Source organism: Mya arenaria, chromosome 5 (assembly GCF_026914265.1).
Source record: "Mya arenaria isolate MELC-2E11 chromosome 5, ASM2691426v1".
Lineage (NCBI taxonomy): Eukaryota > Metazoa > Mollusca > Bivalvia > Myida > Myidae > Mya > Mya arenaria.
This window is the reverse complement of record NC_069126.1, coordinates 47,711,356-47,736,580: the sequence shown is the minus strand read 5'-3', so window position 1 is coordinate 47,736,580 and position 25,225 is coordinate 47,711,356. Positions and strand designations below refer to the sequence as shown.

Below are 25,225 nucleotides of genomic sequence, written 5' to 3'. Positions count from 1 at the left end.
TTGGACATTCAAAATCGAATGTTGTGCTGGCACGACATTGGACATTGGACATTCAAAATCGAATGTTGTGCTGGCACGACATTGGACATTGGACATTCAAAATCGAATGTTGTGCTGGCACGACATTGGACATTCAAAATCGAATGTTGTGCTAGCACGACATTGGACATTCAAAATCGAATGTTGTGCTGGCACGACATTGGACATTGGACATTCAAAATCGAATGTTGTGCTGGCACGACATTGGACATTGAACTTATTCAAGGTTTGCATACTTTTGGTGACCAATCAAAAAACCTGATGTTATAAAGGAATCGGCCATTTTGTGAACAAATCTAAGTAAACCTCAGAGAATGAATGAGTGTCCAGCGGATGATTTCAAACCGTTTTGATTTTGAATGTCCAATGTCGTGCCAGCACAACATTCGATTTTGAATGTCCAATGCCGTGCCAGCAAAACATTCGATTTTGAATGTCCAATGTCGTGCCAGCACAACATTCGATTTTGAATGTCCAATGCCGTGCCAGCAAAACATTCGATGATTAATGTCCAATGTCGTGCTAGCACGACATTCATTTTCGAAAGCCCAATGTCCAATGTCGTGCTGGCACGACATTCATTTTTGAATGTCCAATGTCGTGCCAGCACAACATTCGATTTTGAATGTCCAATGTCGTGCCAGCACAACATTCGAATTTGAATCTCCAATATCCAATGTCGTATGTTTAGCTAACTTCACACAGCTTTCTTTCGGAGGTTGGAGGCCTCGTTCAGATGAACCGCACTGTTGCTTTCTTTCTTTTGACACGAAGTCGGGGTATCACCACTTATTTGTAGCGTGTTCATTGTACAGACTGTGCAAAATCGTCAACGGTAGATGGACAAAATATTTGAAAGAAAATGTCTGCAACATGAAAAGCATTCAACTGCATCGTGTATTAATAAATCGGTTAATCACTGATGCTTTGGCTTTAGACGAGCCCCTATAACGTATGTCGTATGTGTCAACATATGTTTACGGTGTTTGGGCTGCGTTGTGGCTAGGCTAGGCCAGTCATGGGACAAATATAGAAGTAAGATAGCCTTGCCCTATTGTTCTACAAAGTTGATTCACCTTGCGACCGGTAAGTTACATTTGTGTATTTCGTATTCAGTTATGAAAATGAGACGTAGTAAGGATTTGTGATACAAACGGCTCAATGCAATTTTGTGATGGCTTTATCCGTAATACGTTATCTGCAACTGATATTTGACAATTGTTTTGATTTTGTTTTGACGATGTTGAAATTGTATTTCTGAAGACGTTCTTCATGATATCAAAGAAATGACGACACAGCCAAAACCAGGCTTGATCATTTGTTTGCATTTATATAATCGTATTTAGTGGATGCAAGTATTTGTGAAAGGTGAAAATGCAGCTAAACTATACATTTTCTGTGTCGCAGCACGTGCGGCTTGTTTCCGATTTAATGATGCCACTTTTTTCGCACAATTTGCACGAAATCGAAGAATAAACTAAGCGCAATTTTAGCAGCAGACTTAATTAAATTGCATGTTTTGTCAATGGGTTTTGCATTTCTAGTTCTGATTTATGCGTCAGGACATATAGCATAGTACAAGAGAACATTTATGACCTTATCGCTCATCTTTTCCAAACCGTTGTATTCAAACTTTTGTAAATGTGAATAAAACTTAATAATTAACACGTGCTGCGCGTTTAATAAAGCGTTTTAATATGGCGTCAACGGAAACATGGGAAAGTGATCTTGTTTAACACGAATTCCAGGCATTCATTGCCTTTCCAAAGAAACCATCGTTATAGACATTGTGCGATAAGGCAACTGCTTGGTTCATAATGCAGCAACCAATTTAATGGGCGGAGTATAAAGAACGTTTAAAGTGACACTCTTATTCAAAATCAATACATACACGTGTATAACAAACATAAATTCTGACTGATAAACTTTTAACTACTTACTAAATAATGCCTTTATGGAAAATATAAATTACTGATATTAAGATTGTAACCGTGTATTTAATAGAAGAAAGAGCAACAATATTAATTGATTGGTGAAGGCTAAAATATTTACTGTGATCTACTCTAGTCTCATAAGGTAGAAATATCGTGCTCATTTCTTTAAAATTAATCTTGGCAACCTTCATAAGAACCATTGTTTTCGACATTTATTCATCCTTTTTGAAATATAAAAGCTGAACTCTCACAGATTGAACGTTTTGACATTTTTTTTAATTCTTTGTAATTCGAGGCTATTTATGCGAAAGTGCATGAAAACTAGTGGTATAAGACTGCTGATAAAATATAAGATCACAGATTGCATAATTACATTCAAAAATTGTTGTTTTATGCAATTTTCTTAAACCGTTAGTAACGCTTTTAATAAACCATTAATTTTCGAACAGAAATATGAAAATCTGCGATCTGATCTTTTGACAGCAGTCTTATACCACTTTGCAGGTTTGCAGATATTTACGCCAAATTGGCTCATTCCAAAAAACAAAAAAATAAAAAGTTGTCAAAACTGTAAATCTGTGAGAGTGCGGCTTTAAGAAAACATCAATTGTGGTAACTCTTATTTGGGAATAAGAGTGCATCTTTAAACCATTGATCCAAGTAACATTATTGTTTATTTGTGATTTTCTACACCATACGGTTGAATACGTCATAAGACAGGTACAAAACGGCTACCGAATTCATTGATTATTTTAGCCACAATAAATAAAATCTTACTAACTGTCACCGCAAATGCCTCTATACAAGGAAACGCGCATGCGCAACCTTTTCAATAACCCGCTTAATAAAACCAATTCATGACTACGTGTAAATTGAAAATTGGCGGTTGTTTACGTCAGAAGGCTTTCTAAATGATTTAATTTAAATCGTACTGGTAATCCCATTGGCTGAGTCTTGGTCGTAAACATATCATCTAGAGTACGATCGAGAAAGTCTCGGTTTGAATGAGATTGTGAATTTGCGGTTATGATAGTGCAACACTGTCAACGCACAAGAACATTCACTGAAGCGACAAATCCTACAGGTCCAATGATCTCAATGGACGAACACATAAATAACCACATGGATGAATACCGACGTCTGGCGCTTGGCATTTAAAGGGTAGTGCTTGGAAAAGTGGTGTACTCAGTACTGGTTCAACCCAGGAAAGTTGTATCCCGTGTATCGGTGCTTTACACCGTGCACGTTAAAGAACCAAGTGGATTTGACTGCGAATTGCTGTCACTTCTATCTCATGTCACCTATGGCATTTAAACACAATTGAAGTCGTGATGTCGTCACGGCGGGGTCAAGCCATAATGCAGCCAATGGGAGAGGGCAGACCTTGATAAACTCAAATAAAACACAACAATACGGACGTCTGATAACCGCCCCAGTACCCAGTAAGTAGAGCGTTCGCTTTGGGTGAGGAAGGTAAATAGGTTCAATCCCCGGTCGCGATATACCGAAAATCGTTAAGTAATAGTTCGATGACATGAAGAACTATCTAAATTATTAAAAATTAGCGGAGTGAGCTTATCGAACGAGCCCTTCTGTATCATTAAAATATTAATTCAGGTCATCGAACTGTCTTAGAATACTACCTCATTGGCTGACACATTGTCAACGCAAAAACTGATGCTGAGAGTGTATCAAGGTTGAGTGGCAATAGGCGGACCTTTAAACACCCGCGAATGTTGAAATTATTAATGAATAACCTTAGTACTAAATGGTTGCCTATTTGCAAATGTAGATTGAACTTTAAAATATATTACAAGACGCTCCATTTATACTTGGCGCTCGGTATTTAAACGGTATTACTGGGAGGATGGTGTATCCAGTCTGGTTTAAACCCAGAACATTTGTTTTCCGTGGATTATATATATATAAGTGCTTTAAATCGAGCACGTTATAGAACCATGAGGCCTATTCGCAGAGCTATGGGATTCGCATCCGGGTTTCCTCGCGTCTCACTCCGTTTTTGACGTTCCTTATTACTGATATGAAATTGGTTTGAGTCTCTTCTATATGAGGCTTATGACATTTAAAATACACTAAGTCGTCATGTCGCAACGGTTTGGTCAAGCCATAATTCAGTCCAAGGGCGCGGGCAAACCTTCATCAGCTCTAAAAAACTAAACAAAAGGGACGTACCGCGATCGAACGTCAAGCCGACAGGTTTATACCTCAACTTCCGAATTCGTAATATAACATAAAGAAGTATAAATCTACTATATAACGATAAGCATCAATACACAAATAACTAAAAACATAAAAGGAAATATACTTGGACATTTCAATTAATCTAAGTCGTTAATAGCTTGCCATACCAAACTTAAACTTTTCTTTTCAGTAAATTATATTTGTCGGGGCGTACCAATTTAGCAACGGATAAGGAATTTTTGTTCTATTTTTCATTCCTCTTTCTCTGTTCATGTAATTTCTAGCTAATGGTGCAATAAAGCATCAGCCTCTATCTATAAATTTTATATAATGTCCTCAATCACAAGTTGCTATTTTAGTTGCTTTGAAAAAGTATTTTAAATGAAATTCAAAACGATCCTGATTCCCTAGATGGTAAAAAACTAATTGCAAACACGTCATAGATAATGGTTAAAATATGCAAACTATTTTGTTTGATGCCGTTGTAAAGTAAATAAGTAATAAAAACCTAAAATTGGATTCAACTTTATAGTGTACGTTATGAATAATTTAAATCATGGGAGCATAGGGCAGCGAGTGGCGACGATGTATTGGAAAATCGGGTCATTGATTCCTAAGCCCATCAGTGTTATACCATCTAAATCGAATTACATAAACTATTAAATAGCTATATTTATAACAAACACTGCATTTTATTTTGTAAAAACAGTAAGAAATGCTTTATGACATTAAAGGAATGTTGATATAAACACCTTATGGAATATGTTTTTTTCCTCCAACGCGAAGACGTATGTCCCCATATAGTTTCTCTTTATTTGCATAACTGTTTTATAAACACATTACCATATGGCTTTAGTCCATCCAAGTGATTAAAATGAGTTCATTAGAATTAATAATTGAAATCATTCTATCAAAATATGCGCAACACATAATTCACTACTTCTTATAAGACATGTATGTTTAACATAGAAAGGTTCCACAAGTCTGTTGTATCTGGGTTTCACCTTTGACAAAGTCCTAGGTGCACAACTAGCTCACAAATGTTCGTGTAATTGTGTTTGTTTTGAAGCACAAATTCATTTGAAGATATACATGGAACATAACTCAAACCTATTAATAATAATTTTAACAAATTGGAGGCCCATAAATCTGCTGTAACTGATGTCCACAAACACAAACCCAAGTGCGCTAAACAGTTAAGTTAACGTTCATGCACTAGCTCAAATAGTTTTGAAGTTACATGCGACACAAGATTGCATAATAAATAGGCAATTCTTAACCAGGTCCAAGACGGATCCGATGACTAGTGGTAGCATACGTGACTCTCAATCCAGGGGTCGCAAGTTCGATTCCCCCCGCACCACTAAAAATACAAATCGTATTTCGGAAGGGACGTTAAATTGGGGTCTTGTGTGAAAGTGCCATACATTGGTGTATATTGACAAACCAGGGTAGGTCTTACCAGGGTTACATTCTGCCTGTGCACTATGCTCCAAAAACCTTATATGACTAACAATCTTATCGAAGCACTCGCCGAATGTGCCTTGCCCGAATACAAGTATGTATAAGCTTACACACCAACGTCCAAGGCAATGACCCTGCTCTTACCGGCTGAAACCACTAGGTGAAACCACACACATAACAACAGTTGTTAGTGGGGAAACAACACACAACACTCCAAGTGCAAAATTTCACATAACACGCTTTGGTAGATACGCGCTACGAAACGTTCGGACGGACAAACACATGATCAGACAACATGCCAAAAATAATATGTCTGCGAGACAAAATACCTCTCAGGATCGTTCCTGTCTACAAACCAGTTCAACAGGCGTCTATTGTAAATATCAGCACCCTATGACCTGCAGTAAATTAAATGAATTGTGACAAATTGTCCGTAGTTTAAACTCTAACAAGATCACTGTTTTATAAGCGAACACGCTAAAAGTATTATTAAATCGTTTTAATTTGTTAATGGTAAGTGTTGACAACTATTGGCCAATCATAAAGCATTTTGGCTAACTTTATCTTAACCAAAGAAGTAACCAGTTTCATACAGTTGACTGCTGTTGGTTAAAGCTGCACTCTCACAGATTGAACGTTTTGACAACTTTTTTATTTTTTGTTTTGGAACTAGCCATTTTTTTTCGAAAATCCATGGAAAGCAGTTATATAAGACTGCTGACAAAAAATTAGATCGCAGATTTTAATATTTTAGTTCAAAAATTGATATTTTATGCATTTTTCCTAACCCGTTAGTAACGGTTTAAGACGTAAAACTAATTTTCGAACAGAAATATGAAACTCTGAGATCTGATTTTTTGTCAGCAATCTTTTATCATTGGTTTACAGATATTTACGCAAGACAAAAAATATAAAAAAGTTGTAAAATTGGCATATCTGTGAGAGCGCAGCTTTAACAATCCAAAGAAGACATCGATGTCGCACATAGTCATATATGTAAGTATATGAATACGTTTACAGTATTGGCTGGTTGTTAAGAACTTTGTTAAAGTTAACACTGTTGTTTACGTCATCATTGTTAATTTTCAAATTGTTACTGCTCTGGAAGTTCCATACATAAACTTGTGATCAGCTGCATTTCAAAAAATATTTGAGACAACAGCTTCAGCTATACTTGACTGTTTATATTTAAGTTTGAGAGCACATAATTAAATACTTCACGTTTAAAGTTAACAACGGTGTCGTTAACTTCGTTGTTAACTTTAACAGAGTTCTGGAAAATTGGCCCTACATTTTGTATGTATTAAAAGCTTTGTTTTGGTACGAGCGATGTTACTGCATGCCTTGGTTATTCTTCACCGAGAGTAAGTGTTAGGTAACGTGTTTCAGATGTAAAGGGCTTAAATTGACATCTATTATAGAATTCACTTTTTCCGAGCTTTGAAATCCGCTTTATGCGATTGAAGAAATTATAACATTAAGGGTAACGTGGTACGTTTGAGACAATGTTTTGCGTTGCATGCACTTTCCTAAATTGACAAGCGGTTTATCTTACTGGTTACCAAGCAAATCATTTAATGGATTACATATTTGATAGTTGATTACAAGCAGATTATCTAAGCGATCATTTTACCTAGATTATTTGAATTGACGACTTAAATCGCCTTTGATCCAAAATGTTCCTACATTTAAACCCGGCCACATTAACCGGTCAACCCATAGTAAACTAATGACATACATAAAGGATTAAATTGAAAGCAAAACAAAACAATAATTGAATTGTACTGTTACCTTTATCAATACTAGACTGAAGTACAACGTTTGAAAAGTGAACAGACCTGTGATCTAAAGCTGCACTCTCACAGATTTACCGTTTTTTCCAACTTTTTTTTTATTTTTTGTCTTGGAATTAGCAATTTTTTGCGTAAATGTCTTCAAACCAGTGATGATAGACTGTTGATAAAAGTTCAGATCGTAGATTTTCATATTTCCATTACGAAGTTAATGTTTGAGGGCTAACGGTTTAAGAAAAATGCATAAAACATAAATTTTGGAGAGGAAATATGAAAATCTGCGATCTGGTCTTGTTTCATCAACTGCTCGTTCAAAGACAAAAAATAAAAAAGTGTCAAAACGTTCAATCTGTGAGAGTGCAGCTTTAGTTATAATGTATACATAATTGAATTGCACAACAAGTCCAGCTTTAGTTCAAGTTTATTTATTTTGGTCGAATGACATCAAAGTTTTAAGTTCATACAATGCACTGAATGAATAACTGAACTGCATAATAAGTTCAATGCAGTTGCCTGTTTTATTATATAAATGATTGGCAAGTCCTGCTTTTAGTTCAAGTTTTTTAGTTAAATGACAACAACGAATAAAGTTCGTACAATGCAGTAAATGAATTGACGTTGCTTACGTGTTTGGCGTACATCGGGAATTTATTAGTTTTTAACTACTGAATGCTTCAAGAAAATTGTTATAGAAATACGATTGTTTTTATTATTATATGACAAAATAGGCAAAACTATAGCCCGATTAGTAAATGGGATTACATGAAGGTTTATTAATTAGTAAAGATTTCATTCGACATATAACACAAGAAAACATCACAAAAACGTCAAGTAGTTGTAACTGAACTGCATAAAATGTTTAATGCCTGCTTTTAGTTCAAGTGTGTATATATTGGTCGAATAACGTCAAAGATTAAAGTTCATACAGTATACAATGCCCTTTATATCTCGATAAAAAAAACAAGATTACAACCGAACAAGGGCTAAACCTATTATCCCATTAGCAGTGGTGAGAGTTTATTTTAGCTTTGCGTCACCGTTACAGCTTGGTCACGGATTTATGCCCGTTGAATGTACGTGTTTACGTTTACTGCCAGTATATAATAGTATACGTATATCAGTCACTGATCGTACTTTTAAAAAACAGTTACCACCCATACGCCATTTATTGAGTCAAAACTTTATGGACTGCATTTAGAGCGTTTTGACAACTTGTTCTCTTTTTCTTCTTAGAATGAGCCAATTTTTGCGTGAAGGTCTAGAAACCAGTGATATAAGACTGCTGAGAAAAGATCAGATCGCAGTTTTAGATATATACGTTCGAAAATTGATGTTTTATGCCGAAAAACTCATTTTTCTAAAGCGTTACGATCGCTTTTAGCCATAAAACTTAATTTTCGAACGTAAATGTTAAAAACTTCGATCTTATATTTTATCACCATTATTATATCACTGATTTCAAAATATTTACGCAAAAAGTGGTTCATTCCAAAACAAAGAATACGCAAGTTGTCAAAATGGTCAATCCGTAATAGTGCAGTTTTAATAAGGCTCAATTGTTCTATACAATAAACTCATTATTGAATGGTATGCTGATTGTGTTCCTTTTTGGACTCTTGGTTTTACATGGACGCCACAAAACTAATATCATTAGCAAGTGCATTCCAATGCTGTATTTAGAATTTTAATCCTTTAATCCTTAGCGATTCTTAGACCTATGACCTGGTATGCAGACGGGTACTGTGCGCAAAACTGAGTCTCTTCATGGTTAACGCTAATTGATTTCCATATAGAAAACATCTTAAATACATTTTGCCAATGGTTCTACCAATCTAAAGTTATTGTGAGGAAAAGCGTTTTAAAATAATAAAATACGATTAAATCTATATCTTGACCTTTCTCAGATATATATGGTTCACCAATTGGTCGGGGGAACAAACAAGTGAAGTTTCATTATCCTAGTTAAAATGAGTATTGTGCGGGTCAAGTTTTAACAATAACACTAAACCTAGATTATTGCAAAAGCAAAGCGATATATAACTTAGGCCAATTGCTCAAATCCTCTGTTTGTATATAACGCTTTGTTACCTGAACAAATCTACAAAACATCGTATCTTGATGTTGGTGATCTTGTTCGAACTTCGAGCAAACAAACTGTTTCCCATCCATTTTTGTTGATGGAGCCATTTTTATGTGACCCAGATCTTTTTACCTCAAAATGAATATTTATAATTTGATTGGCCAACCATCTTAAATTTGAGGAAGATGTGTTCAATTGTTGTAACAATGCTATTCAATTATTTTTCTTTCAATTTAATCTTGTATGTAAAGGTCATTAGTTTACAATGCGCTGACCAGTTCATGTAGCTGGGTTTAAAATGTAGGGACAATTCGGATCAAAGTCGATTTAAGTCGTCAATATAAATTATCTGGGTGAAATGTTTTCGCTATTATGGCCCCAATATCACAAAATGACTGAAGTTCAAGTCTCGATCTCGACTTAATTTTCAACATAAAAGCATAGATTTATTCAAAATCTTGCATGCTTTTATACATTTTAAACCGTGTTGTCCCATAGAATCTGTTATTGAAAGATTTGACAATATTTCATAGAAAACTAATTCTAGAGCAAAAACATATATATGAGTAATTGTTAAAAGGCAATGAATTGTACTCAAGTAGAACCTAGACCAAAGGTTTTAATCAACATATTCAATGATAGAATGCTGGTGAAAAATGTATTTAAACTTAATTTTTATTCAACAACTAAAAATAATTGATGTTAAAATGATAAGATAGAGATTTGACGTCCCTATTTTTTTGTGATGTTGGGGCCTGTGCAAGGTCTTTCTACGAGTTATGGATAAAAACGCTGATAAATACAATAAAATAACTGTGACCTTGACGTAAAAGTCCAAGGTGGTTATCAAATTTCTCCTGACCATCGTTCATATGACCTTTGAATGTTTCAGGTCCATATTCACCGCATCCGTGGTCTTGTTGTAAGGGCGTTTGTCTACGGAGCGGAAGGTTAAAGATTCGAGCTCCATTTGAGGCTGAAGTTCTGTATGGCCGGTCATTCGCCCAGTAACTAGTTAAAAAGAGGCTACCCATTGCCTTTCCACCAGGCGCCTGAGACTTATGAAAGAATTCCGATTTCGGGAGTAAATTGCTGAACAAGCAGCAGACTGGTCCTTAATTGAGAGAAGTGACCCTTCGATAAACACGCACTCTGATTTCACGAAAACCCGAGTTCAAGACTCACGAATCAAATTTGCAATTCTTACATCTGCAGCAATTTTGATTAGATTTACTGTTTATGTGATAAATAGCAGTTTTTACAACTATTTTCACATCAATGTGACCGTGATGTTTGGACTTCAATATAAATACTAGGCAACACCTCAATCATGGACAGTAGGTTAAAGGTCACGTAAAAATGTTCTTGTAAAACGAAAGACGATATTCTTGTATTCAATACCAAAATACGTCACTCAATCCCTGAGGGCAATGTTGGTCGTAACCTTTAACCTACTGGGGGGTATTATTGTACTCAATACCACAAAACGTCACTTAATCCTTAAAGACAATGTGAGCCATAACATTTAAAAACTGGGGAACACTGTGGTATTCAGTACCATAATACGTCACTCAATACATGAGAACAATATTGGCCGTAACCTTTAACATACTGGTGGACAGTATGGTATTCAACACCATAATACGTCACTCAATCCTTGAGGACAATGTTGGCCCAAACCTTTAACCTACTGGGGAACACTGTGGTATTCAATACCATAATACGTCACTCAATCCCTGAGAACAATGTTGGCCGTAACCTTTAATCTACTGAGGGACATTATGGCATTCAATACCATCATACGTCACTCAATTCCTGAGGACAATGTTGGCCGTAACCTTTAACCTACCGGGGGACATTGTGGCATTCAATACCATAATACGTCACTCAATCCTTGAGGACAATGTTGGCCGTAACATTTAAACTTCTGGGGGACATTATAGTATTCAATACCATAATACGTCATTCATTTCCTGATAACAATGTTGCCCGTAACCTTTAACCTACTGGGAGACATTATTGTATTCAATGTCATAATAAGTCATTAAATTCCTGATAACAATGTTAGCCGTAACCTTTAACCTACTGGGGGACAATATGATATTCAATATCATAATTTGTCACTGAATTCCTGAGAACAATGTTGGCCGTAACCTTTAACCTACTGGGGGACATTATAGTATTACGTACGACAAAAGGTCACTGATTTCCTGAGGACAATGTTGGCCGTAACCTTAATCCTACTGGGGGCATTATGGTATTCAATACCATAATACGTCACTCAATCACTGAGAACAATGTTGGCCGTAACCTAATCCTACTGGGGGCATTATGGTATTCAATACCATAATAGGTCACTCAATCCCTGTTGGCCGTAACATTTAACCTACTGGGGACATTATGGTATTCAATACCACTATACGTCACTCACTTCCAATGACATTGTTGGCCGTTACATTTTTCCTACTCTCCCCAAAGACAATAGGCGTGAGCTACTATTTAAGGGCATTCTGCACGTGAAGTTTCATGGTTCTAGGCATGACCTACCATACAAACGGCTCCAGAAATTGATGATAGAGGGTGCGTCGCTAAATTGGACAATATTTTGACATTCGCCCCTCCAACAGAACCAACAAATGGTGTAAAATGTTGGCGTGGGTCTAAAAAGTCCCTCCCCCACTCCCCCCACACGCACCCTAGACCATTTAAAGTCCGAAAAGGTGCATTTTGACGGTATGTTATTATTTTTACACTGATATTGACATAAATAGTAAATGATTTGGACGATTTCGTGGGTGGGGTGGGGGTGGGACTCCTTGAACCCGCTAGTTCCATTTCCTTCAAAAGGGTAAGAAGAATTTTTACCACTGACATATAACCAAGCACAGCCCACGCAAGCCAAACTAGAGCTTTCGCAGTCATGGCATATACAAACAGCCCATGACGTTTCAAGAGTGTATGTAGTTTTGTTTTAGACCGAGTGCCGTGGCATTGAACAGAAATGGCATATATACAACAGCCCATGAAGTTACAAGAGTGTTTGGGCAAACACTTTTATAACTGGTGGAATGGAACAGAAATGGCATATCAACAGCATCCCCCCATGGAGTTACACGAGTGTATGGGCAAACACTTTTATACCTAGGCGAATGGGGCAGAAATGGCATATGCACAATAGGCCATAAAGTTACACGAGTGTATGGGCAAACACTTTTATACTTTGTGGAATGGGTCAGAGATTGCATATGCACAACAGCCCATGAAGTAACACGAGTGTATTGGCAAACACTTTTATACCTAGTGGAATGGGGCAGAAATGGCATATGCATAACAGCCCATGAAGTAACACGAGTGTATGGGCAAATACTTTATACCTAGTGGAATGGGTCAAAGATGGCATATGCACAACAGCCCATGAAGTAACACGAGTGTATGGGCAAACACCTTTATACCTAGTGGAATGGGTCAAAGATGGCATATGCACAACAGCCCATGAAGTAACACGAGTGTATTGGCAAACACTTTTATACCTAGTGGAATGGTTCAGAGATGGCATATGCACAGCAGCCCATGAAGTAACACGAGTGTATTGGCAAACACTTTTATACCTAGTGGAATGGTTCAGAGATGGCATATGCACAGCAGCCCATGAAGTAACACGAGTGTATTGGCAAACACTTTTATACCTAGTGGAATGGTTCAGAGATGGCATATGCACAGCAGCCCATGAAGTAACACGAGTGTATTGGCAAACACTTTTATACCTAGTGGAATGGGTCAGAGATGGCATATGCACAGCAGCCCATGAAGTAACACGAGTGTATGTGCAATTCTTTGGAGCTACACATGACCGGATATATTATACCATATTTTAGTAATTAAAGGGGCACAACTATTGTTCGACGAAGTGAAATGTAACAAATATTTCAGGTTCACTATTTTCCATGCTGACTAAAATTCCTATGAAGTGTTATATTTCTAGTGAAATATTTTCCAATATTTCCTTGCCCTTGAACTAACACCGATTTTGTGACACATTGCCTAAAGACACATGCAAATTAAATTTTGTTGGGTTGGGCACTAATGAACACATTATGAAAGTAATTTGTCACTGATTGAAAGTAGGGTTTTTGGAAGAGTTGTGTAAGGGTGCTGCCTTGGTATTTTTTGGTAGCACCCATCTGCCCTCATTGAGACCAACATGTGCACACTTCCGCTTTCATAGAATTAAATGTGCTGACTGATACTATGATAACAAACACATACATGTTCTTGAGATATTTTGCTGGTTGAAACCTTATATTACTTCCATTTTTTGTCAAATTTATAATAGTTCATTACAGTCCATTAAGTGTTATACACTGTTTTCTGACACTCTGCTTACCTCACATGTTAATAAAGCAAGTCACTCATATATTTGTTAGCACTATAGTCTGTTTCCGGTTTTGTTGTTATAGTTACATGCACCCCCTTTACCACCTGTACTCAGTTTTATATTACTAGCTTACATACTAATCCAAACTTCTTACCAAGTTTCATCAATATAGCTTGTATATGTTTCAAGCCTTTGAAGTTACATTGTATTAAGTTAAAATGTTGCATTTTCACTGTTTTTATGCAATATCAACTACAATTTCTTTTAGATTTTTTTTTTAATGTGGTGGATGGTAACATTTTATTTTTAATTTTTCTTATATGACGGTTTCACCATTGTATATATGTGTTCCTGTATTTGCATAAAGGGACCATAAACATGTGTTTCTAGACAAACTGCGAACAAGATCAGATTCGTAACTGATTGAAATTGTTACCATTAAAGTAATATTGACACCAGGTCATGATATTTTGAATTTCCTAGCTTTCAAGTTTTTTTTTCAAAACTATGAAGTTTTTGTACCTCCATGGAATCAATTTTGTAAGTTTTAGGGAGTAATATACTTCCAAACATCCCATAACTGAAGCCCTATTAACCTATAGTACCCTCGTAAAAAATGGTAGGGATTAACCTTGAAGAGCACTAACCCATACAAAATAAGAAACTATGTATTATCACTGATGGAAAGTAAACCTTTGTGACCTAGAGATTTGACTTCAAAGACTCAGATTTTTATCTGACAGATTGTCTTTTAGCATGTTTATTGAACTACAAATCGAAATACAAATATAGCAAACAAGTTATAGAGCATTTACAATTCCGGCCAACATTTTATAATTTAAGAAGTAGTCCATAAGTCACAATGTTTTTGTTGCTATCATTATTTAAAAGAAAGAAGAAAGACATCTTCCTGATATTTTACTTCATTTATTTGTTGTTTTTGCTCTTTAGAAACACTCAACTATTTTATTTCCACACTCTAAAGTATCACAAAGATGTACAAAGTTGCCCAGAGTCTGTGAGTGGATTAATGGGCGTATGTATGGGGGACCTGATAGCCACAGATACTCCTCTTGCCGATCATCTCGCCCAAGAAGAACCACATACTGACTTCAACAAACACAGCCGTCGATATCAAGGCCTCCTGGAAAGAAATGATAATCATTTTACATTTAAACCTTTTTAAAGAGATTTATAGAATCATGCATGAGTTGACATTTACTTCAAACTATCATTAATTTTAAAAAAGATGCACTCTTACTCCCAAATAAGATTAACCATAATTAATAATATTGTTTTAATATTCCAAAAAGGATGAAAAAATGTCGAAAACAATGGTTCTTGTTATGGATTCTGAGTTTAATTTGACAGAAATGAGCATAAAACACGGTATTTCTACCTTAATATGGGACTATAGTAGACCAGAGTAGTCTTCTAGCATTCACCAATTTTTTTCCAATCATTTTAATATTTTTGCGCTTTCTGCTTTTAAATACACGGTTACAATCTTGTTATCAGTAATTAATATTTTCCATAAATGCATTATTTAGTAAGTAGTTAAAGGTTAATAAGTCAAAATTGATGTTTGTATTGATTTTGAATAAGAGTGACAATTAGAGTGTCACTTTAAATTACAATGGATGGAAGATTCTTCATATCCCATGACACGTTTATAGCCCAAAAAGTATATTCTTTTCTTGTTTAGGAAAAAGTGAAATGTTAATTATGTAAATGTTAATTATATGCAAGGAGTGATGTCAATGTCAAGTCATTTTACACTAGTGTAACATAAGAAATATACATAATGCTTGTATTACACTTAAAATAATCATAAATAATGCTTGTATTACAATTGAAATAAGCAATGTCTTTGCATAAAATTAATTGCCAATCATAGCATTTTCATCACATTCAGAGACCCAGCCACTTAATCTGCCATTAACAGGTTAGAGGTCACTATTATCATGTTAAACAAAGTCTCTCCCAGTATTGTGGCTATAATGCATTCTACATTTTAACAGGAACGCATTTTATTGTTATCACTTTCAACATGATATACTATTGATTAGCTTACAGTAAAAGTTAAGGTTTATGTGACAAAATAATGGCAGTTTCAAATATGTTCTTATGAAAAGAAAAATGTGTGCCATGTTTTTGTAATGATAAGACATAAAAATTACGGGCCTGATTAGTAAATTTCTTCCAAAATGTCAGTTTCCTATCCAGGGCTTGAATATTTAGCACACGCACACTCGCAAAATGAGAGTGGAAATTTGAACATGAGAGTAGGAACTCTCGAAGAAAAAGCAACTTTCAATTGGCCTCATTTCCTTTTCACGTAGACACATATAAAAGGATGACGTATACTTAAAGAGTGTAAGACTTAACACACATTGTAAACTGGTAATTTCTCTTGTTCATCATAAAAGCTATCATGAGTTAAAAACGTTCACAATCCATTGTTTCATTGGATGCATACATTTAAGCTATGATGAAACTATGAAAAACATACCAAGAGCACCATACAGTTGAAAAAGGGGCATTACCCTACAATAATTAAATTCAGAGTCTTAAAATGAACCTCACTACATGCGTGTGTATTGTCACAGGTAGCGTGTGTTTCTGGAATGTTTGAATCGGAAAGACTTATGTTTTTTTGCATTTTGCTGATGCCTACACTAGGGCTATCAAAAAGACATCCTAAAAACGAATGAAATGCTTACATATACGGTCATATTTTTAACTGAGAGTGATGCAACTCTGCCTGCAGCCTGTCCAGCCTCACGGATGAACTGTGGGAGTTCTGCCGGGCTTGGTGGCATCATCTCAGCCCTGAAATACTTGAGAGCAGTTGGCCCATTCACCTTAGTGTACTTGACACCCCCTGGAATGAAATAAGTTTTACTTTTAAGTACTGTTCACACGTACGTTTTAACTAAATGTAAACAAGATTATGCAGAAACACATATTATTGTAGTGCAAAGATAGACATTTACCAGGGTGCATCTATTCACAGAGACATACAATAATGTAATATCCGGGTCACGTTGAAAGGTGGATTTTCATTGGTTCAACTATATTTTTTATCCAATCAGAGAGCATTTAACAAATAAAGAGTTTTTCACATCGTGTTAAAATCACGTGTCATTGTTTACAAAAGGATTAATAATTTAAAGTTGACAGTAAATTATTCGGTGCAGAAGGGGATTGAAATAACTAATAGACAATGCCGTTCTTTGTCATGCCTCACCTACATGTTAACATGCATGACATTGACCTTCATTGCCAATATCGGAAAATGACAGAACTGAGAAGTGAAACTGAAAGTAGACTATTCGGTGAAATGACCAAGTCTTTATTTATTTATAATGATGTATTTAATTTTTTGTGAATGCCAAAGAAAACAAGTTGATGAAATTTTACAAAAAATATCCATTTGCTTTTGATCAATTGCAAACAAGTCAGACAATCTTTAATAGACAGCAAAGTTTGTATCCAATTTAAGCCCATCAAATTGTCTCTGAAATATAATTTTCTATGAAGTACTTCTATTATGCAATATGACAGTGTCTCATAGAAATATAAATAAAGGGGGTAAACGAAGTGTATTGGCACATGCCCCAAAGCACTTCATGGAGATAATGAAAATCCCCTGGTATGTGACCCAAATCCCCTGATATCAGTGGTGGAAATTAACACAAGCCCGCAAGCCCTGCACTGGTAAAATGTTTTCCGGGCTTGCTTATATCCTAAATTTTATATAGCAGGGCTTGTTCAAATATTTGATACCAAGCAATAGTATAATAAGTCGGGCTGATTCATCCAAAAGTCTAATATTGATGACTATGAATATAATAATGATATTATAAACAAATCCCCTGTGGTAATTTTAAAAATATGGTATGTATGTGATATAGTATCCTGGTCCCAATACCACAGCAGCCCATCTTTGGTGGTTGTCTTGTTTAGGTTATTTACTTTTACGTTTATTTTATTTAAATAGCAATTTTTTAGTGTTATTTATTACAATAACTACAAATGAATGTTCTTAAAAGAAGGTTTTAACTGTCAGAGTTTAAAATTTTCTTTAAGCATTTGGTACTTTTGATGCATCGATGAGAATTGTATGCATCATAAATTGGACAGATCTCTGAGCTTTTAAATCAAACAATGGACTATTTCAAAGAGTTTAAACAAGGGATTAAACAATGTAAAGTGCTAACAGAGTCAGTGAATATAATGTTGAAAATACCAATGCTATTCATTTTGATATTATATAAAATTATCCTTTGCAATAATTTATGAAGAATTTCCCAATTTTGCCCAAAATGACGCCAACATTCTTAATCTCACGGGTATAGGTTACATGTATATTCCCAAAATACCGAAAAAAACACCTGTTTACAGTTGCCAGACTGCCTCTCACTTGTCAGGGTCAGAAATGACAGCAATTAGCAATAAACAAGAGCTGTCACAGTATGTGACGAATGCCCCCGAATGTGACATTAACCTACGAACAAGGTCAGTACATGAAAAGTTGATCTTGCCTTTACGTGTCAAATACATATGGCAAGTTATTTTAAATTGCCTCTGAACATAAAAAAATACCACCCATACTTGACAACCGACACTGTTATGTCCTTATATTCAGAATTCCCTTGTGAATAAACACTTAGTGTATCTTTTACCTTAGAGGTAGGGACACAGGTCTTGCACGCGACACGTCGTCTTGGTATGTGGAACACATGTGGCAAGTTATTTTAAAATCTGTCCATACAAGAGAAAGTTACAGCCTGGACACGACAACCTATACTCTATGTCCTTATATGCAGCACTCCATTGTGAATAAACACTAAATGTGACCTTGACCTTTGAGGTAGGGACACGGGTCTTGCACGCGACACGTCGTCTTGGTATGTGGAACACATGTGGCAAGTTATTTTAAAATATGTCCATACAAGGGAAAGATACAGCCCGGACAGGACAACCTATACTCTATGTCCTTATATGCAGCACTCCATTGTGAATAAACACTAAGTGTGACCTTGACCTTTGAGGTAGGGACACGGGTCTTGCACGCGACAAGTCGTCTTGGTATGTGGAACACATGTGGCAAGTTATTTTAAAATCTGTCCATACAAGAGAAAGTTACAGCCCGGACACGACAACCTATACTCTATGTCCTTATATGCAGCACTCCATTGTTAATAAACACTAAGTGTGACCTTGACCTTTGAGGTAGGGACACGGGTCTTGCACGCGACACGTCGTCTTGGTATGTGGAACACATGTGGCAAGTTATTTTAAAATCTGTCCATACAAGGGAAAGTTACAGCCCGGACACGACAACCTATACTCTATGTCCTTATATGCAGCACTCCATTGTGAATAAACACTGTGACCTTGACCTTTGAGGTAGGGACACGGGTCTTGCACGCGACACGTCGTCTTGGTATGTGGTACACATGTGGCAAGTTATTTTAAAATCTGTCCATACAAGAGAAAGTTACAGCCCGGACACGACAACCTATACTCTATGTCCTTATATGCAGCACTCCATTGTGAATAAACACTAAGTGTGACCTTGACCTTTGAAGTAGGGACACGAGTCTTGCACGCCACACGTCGTCTTAGTATGTGGAACACATGTGGCAAGTTATTTTAAAATCTGTCCATACAAGGGAAAGTTACAGAGCCGGACGGACGGACGGACGGACGGTGCGATTTTAATATGCCCACCTTCGGGGGCATAAAAACAGCCATTGGAAGACTTGAAAAGACAGAGTGATATTCAAGAGATCTGCATGTGACACCCTTAGTAGGTCTTTGCAAAGAGACATCCAACCTTCCACACCCGAGGCAAATGCTCTACCACTGAGCTATTGGGGCGGTCCCATGCCTTAAGTTTGTTAATGCTCAAATTAATAAGCTGGTGAAGGTATATACTGGTTGACGCTACATTTCCGAACAGGACACAAATCCCGAACACCGGCTAAAACACATGTTTGTTTACCTCTATCGATAATTCGATGATCTCGATCAATAAAGGGGCTTGCCTTGGTCACACTTGCGAAGTTTCATCTTGTTTTGATAAGTATTTTTCTAAAAAAACCATTCAATGTTTATACGCTTAAAGATCAAAATGTAACACATGGGGGAATGATGTCAGAGGGCGCACGCGCATCTTCAGGTTTTGCAGTTACGTTGACCTACATTCAAAATATTAATAAATAGAATTCACGCTTTACATTTGAATTGCATGCTTTGAAAAACATCAGAAACAATAAATAACTTTACAGCTAAGTGTTTATTTAATATAGCATTCTTATTAATTATAATTGTATGACCATGTATTTTCGCTTTGCAAGTGTTCGGTATTTGTGCCCTCCATAGCATAAATTAAAGGGTGATTTACTGTTCATAAAAATGAACAATTTTCGACATAAAAATGATGAGGTCGTGCCTGTAATTTGACAGATGTTGTCACATTAACCAAAGATTTTTCATACGCAATTTTAAGTTACTACAACAAAAATTCTCCAAGATGATTATGAAAAACCTCAAAAAGTGTTCGGATTTGTGACCTTAGCCAGTATACAATGATTTCTATGCAAGAAGAATTTTCACGTTGTCAAAAAATTCAAAACAAAAATTAAAAAAATCATTGTGACTGCCTCACGAAATAGCAAGTTGAACACAAATAAATGTACACACATTTTCATGTCATTTTCCTTTTTTCAATTTACAATTTAGCTTCAGCATTTTAAAAATGTAACAATAATTTTTATTTCCATGACCTGGTAATTTTTATTAGAAGACTGGAAGTGCATATTAAATAAGTGTGTGCAGTAGCACTTCACAGCCAGTAACACACGAAAGAGGAGTTGGCATAACTAGTAGAGCATGAGCGCAAGAAATTTTCCTGTGGACAGTAGGCAGATTTGATAGTTTATGTATTCTTGAAGAGCCCTGTCGGTTTAATAAAATAACAGGACACTATGTAACTTAGATTTTGCCTAGCCAATTATATAAATCCATAGTGATTATAAGAGGGCGATTTGTATAAAAAGGGCATTGGTCGCGGTAAAACATACCCCACCCACAATATTTGCGTTGACCGGTTTTTGACCTTGGAAATGTAGTGTTTACCGTGAAAGATTAATTGAACAAATGAATTCTAAAACAAAGCCACAAGTCAGTAAAAAATGATAGAGTTAATATGTCAAGTAAATATAACGAGCGTCCATACTGTTAGCAACATTAGTCAGATGTTTCGCTATACGTGCTGCCATTTTGGATAGGGTGCAGTACTCTCCCTTTAATGTACTCGGTGATGACACGTTTCGCCCTTTCGCAAGTTCGTACTATCGCGGTTTCGCCCCTGGTAAATCTTCATTGACATAGTTCACTGACACAGAAATATCACATTATACCCACGACCGTCGGAAAACTAGCACGGCGCTAAAACAATTTTATTAAAATGAATTCCTTATTAAATTATAATATATATACAGTACAGTATATATTTATCAATAATATCTGAAGTAATATATGTTCTACTAGTGTGCAAACTGTCTGTGATAAAATTTAATTCGATTCTAAGTATCATGCAATTACAATAAGTAATATTTGGTGTATTGATGTAACATGTATTGTTGCATTTATAAAATATTAAAAGTTGCAAGAATAAAAATACCGTACAACTAACCACGGACATATAAACCAGCTTATAGGTCCATGAACTAACTGAGCATTTGAGGCAGCTGGTTCTTACCGGTGCAGTCGCAGCAACTGAGATAAACTGTAAACTACAATACTCAAAGTGTTATGTCCAGCAAGTACCAGAAACGAAAAGAAAGAGAAAACAGAAGCAAAGACGTTCTTCAGTGTACATGTATATTAGTTAGTCCCTATCTATTCGTGAGGATGACACGAATTGTACGTTAATTCTTATTGCACGTTCTAATTTCACAATAACGATGAAAATGGATGATAACATCCGATTGCGTCGGACAGGGGCCGAATAGCTTCGTCCCATTGTGAACTGGATCTAGTTTATAAGCGGACCGCACAGCAGATGATGACACTGTCTGATAGCGCTGCTGCGAGAAGGAACATCGCGCTCCCTACCACAAGCATTCACGGTATTTCTCGTACACTCCCAATTCATAGTCACCCAACTCATAGCTTGTTGTTATATTGTACAGTGACGTGGCGTTGGCGAATGTTCCGTTACAAGAATTCTTCGACCTTAGTAAAAGATGCTAAAAAATGATACAAATAGTGAACCTTTTGTCACAGTTAAATTTACCTAATATCTGCTGCGTACATAGATTGACAATGGCACCAATACGTTGTTGTTATTCCCGGCCTCGTAACATTCAACATTTATTCCGAATACCGAAGTCTGAACTCTGAATGTGTGTTTATATTTTTCACACTTCTGAAGTCATCTGACACTGTGGCGTATTGTATATTGTTCCCAACTCAAGGGCCAGGTTCGACCCCTGCACATTATTCTCTTCTCAATTTTTATGTTGTATTTTTTGTGTCAATACTTTCAAAAATGAAAACTGCCTCGTATCGAACCGTTTAGCTTTGTTTGGCCTGAAAATAGATCATTGTTTCCAAATATATATATATATATATATATATATATATATATATATATATATATATATATATATATATATATATATATATATATATATATATATAGTTGCATCAAATGACCAGTTTTACACGTATATAATATCAATTATGACCAGTTTTACACGTATATAATATCAATTATATTGTGTGGGTTATGAACGTATAATAAGTTTGTGCGTTTGCTGTAATAGAAATATTCAGAACGTAAAAGCACACAATAATTAGAGGAAATATATGAATACATACAGAAATACAGCAGTTATTACGTTTGAGAATAACATCAATTGGATATTTCTTTGCAGGAATACCGGCTTGACTACGTACGTCCGTATATATATACAACATATGACTAAACATGTTCAATACAATCCCTTTTGCCCCGAGGTTTTATATAAGGAAACGCACGTCAATTATCAATTGATTCAACCAAATTACAAACGAAACAGACGAATAAGTTAGTGTTTTTAAAGTTTTATAGCGATTTTATGAATAAAAACAGTTACATGTTTTATTAACGAACTTAATAGAAATTAAAACAGTAACATATAGAGAGGAATATCTCCGCCGGGAACTGACAGGAATTATGGCTTTTCATACTTTTAAATTATTTTGTGCAGTATTGTGCGGATTTACATTTATTACCACCTGTACTGGTGTCCATTTGAGAAATGTCATATCTGACGCATCGTCCAGACACAGGTTTGAACCGCCAAAACCGAGCTTACCAGACAGGAAAGGTAACGACCTAAAGGCATCAACGACCCATATCGAAACTAAAGGAACTAATTCCGATAAAGATGCTGCTATAGCACTGCCACTTGTAGAGGCGCGAGAATCAGATGCGCAAGGCCATGATGTTGAAAAGGAACATTTACAACATCATGTTGTAAATGATGAACCAAACGGTGATATTCACTCAAAGACGAACGAGTTGGCACTTCATGGCAAGCTTAACACCGGTGCTGAAACAGGTACTGTAGATTCTACAGGCGAAAGAGAAAAGAAAGCGCCAGGAACTAATCATGAAAATACCGCAGATGAAACAGAAAACAAAGGGTCTGGAACTAACGGTGAAACAATTGGAGAAACAGAGCCTGAACAGGTGACACAAGACGAGACACCAGAGGGTAAGCCTCGCCCTAAACCATTCAAGAAGGTTGAAATGAACGGATATGTGTACTATTATTATGAGGATGGGGCATTTGATCAAAGTGATGTCATTGACGGCACAGCAGTATCGGATGACCAATATTATTGGGACGAAGCATCTGAGACTACACCTGAAGGTAGTTCCACAGAAGCTGGTAAGTCAGAAGAACAAAAGACACATCCTTTGGTAGATGGTGAATCTGTAAGCCACCAGCAATTAGGAATTTCGGGGACAGACGACCATGTAGATCTTGCAAATACAGAAGCAGATACCGAGCATAATGATATGAATGGAAACATCCATGCCACACGAACTACCCAGTCGAACACAGACGGAATCACCCAAACAACTCATGAAAACGTGAATAACAAGGCGCATGTAGAATCCAAAAGTGAAAACATTTCACAGCAAGAAAATCATGACACCGTGAATGACAATAAACACCAAAATATCAGAAGCATAGACGAAAGTAAACACATAACAATCAATGAACATTCCCCGGGTACAATAAACAATCCGGGCCAAAATGATTTCCAACATGTAGATACTTCTATTAAGAACGACCCGGAAGATACACAACCGAACCATGCTACAGGTCAAACATTTGCTCAGCTTGGAATCAACAATCAGGGGAATGGCAACAGCAACAGTGTCGATAATAATAACGACTTCAGTCAAGCCGTAGATACATCTCATGTTGATAATAACATCCCTACTCATGGAGGCACACAGTTTCTTGGCAATAAGAACAACGATTTCAGCCACGTTGTTGATACATCCGATGCTGATAAAGATTCCCCTTCACATGGAGACACACAGTTTCTTGGAAATAAGAATACTTTAAAAGAACCTGATCAAAACACAGAAACAGTAAATACTGAACATGGAAATATAGGCGTTGAACTGGATGTTCCGGGGATTGTGGAAGGGGTTGCCATGGAGACCGCACATGACCCACCCAGCACCGATAGAACACCTATAGTAAGAGAAACAACTACTATAAAACCAGTTATCCCCTCCCCAAGGCCACCAGGGCTTCCAGGGAATATACCATCGATCATTCCCAGCCAGAACAGCCCATCCGGGGCGGATATCGAGAAGGCGGTCAAGGAGCAATGGGAAGCATTAAGGTACAATATAAAAAAAAACCAATCGTTTATTAGTATTTCCTTGATAAGGCATGTACAAAGTCATTTTGGTCTTTAAAATGTGACATCATGCCCCTCGTTGAAGTTACTAATAAGCTAATTATGTAAGTTTTTCTTTTAACATGGACTCTACTATATCTACCTGCGACTGTTTTTCTTTGTCCAGCTCAGTAAGCATATAGCGTCAGTATAAGCCCGATTGCATTTTTTATGGTCTAAGGTAACTCGAAACATTGAGCAAATCAAGTTTTACGACCAAGCCTTATCGTCCTCCGGTTTACTTAAAGTGACACTCTTATTCAAAATCAGTACAATCACATGCATAAAAAAACATAATTTTTAAGTGACAAACCTTTAACTACTTACTAAATAATGCATTTATGGAAAA

The 25,225-nt window shown here is 36.3% G+C and overlaps 2 protein-coding genes across 2 annotated transcripts; one reads left to right on the top strand and one right to left on the bottom strand.

Annotated features, from left to right (window-relative positions):
- Positions 1–14,794: 14,794 nt before the first annotated feature.
- Positions 14,795–21,234, bottom strand: LOC128234895 (ATP synthase subunit g, mitochondrial-like). Its single transcript, XM_052949504.1, has 3 exons — positions 21,137–21,234; positions 16,611–16,771; positions 14,795–15,031 (listed from the first exon to the last, which is right to left on the bottom strand). The coding sequence occupies exons 1-3, from the start codon at positions 21,177–21,179 to the stop codon at positions 14,915–14,917; spliced, it is 321 nt and encodes a 106-aa protein (XP_052805464.1). The 5' UTR covers positions 21,180–21,234; the 3' UTR covers positions 14,795–14,914.
- Positions 21,235–21,714: 480 nt separating this feature from the next.
- LOC128235758 (uncharacterized protein DDB_G0290685-like) lies at positions 21,715–24,660 on the top strand. The gene is made up of 3 exons (XM_052950557.1): positions 21,715–21,775; positions 23,157–24,559; positions 24,652–24,660. The coding sequence occupies exons 1-3, from the start codon at positions 21,715–21,717 to the stop codon at positions 24,658–24,660; spliced, it is 1,473 nt and encodes a 490-aa protein (XP_052806517.1).
- Positions 24,661–25,225: the final 565 nt, after the last annotated feature.

Excerpts from the sequence above, each read along its gene's own strand:
- LOC128234895 (XM_052949504.1), bottom strand. The coding sequence starts at position 21,179 with ATGGCAGCACGTATAGCGAAACATCTGACTAATGTTGCTAACA. Across the intron at positions 16,772-21,136 it reads TCTGACTAATGTTGCTAACA|GGGGTGTCAAGTACACTAAG; the intron begins GTATGGACGCTC and ends ATTTCATTCCAG. Across the intron at positions 15,032-16,610 it reads TTAAAAATATGACCGTATAT|GAGGCCTTGATATCGACGGC; the intron begins GTAAGCATTTCA and ends ATTTCTTTCCAG.
- LOC128235758 (XM_052950557.1), top strand. The coding sequence starts at position 21,715 with ATGTCCAGCAAGTACCAGAAACGAAAAGAAAGAGAAAACAGAAGCAAA. Across the intron at positions 21,776-23,156 it reads AAGCAAAGACGTTCTTCAGT|TATTGTGCGGATTTACATTT; the intron begins GTACATGTATAT and ends TATTTTGTGCAG.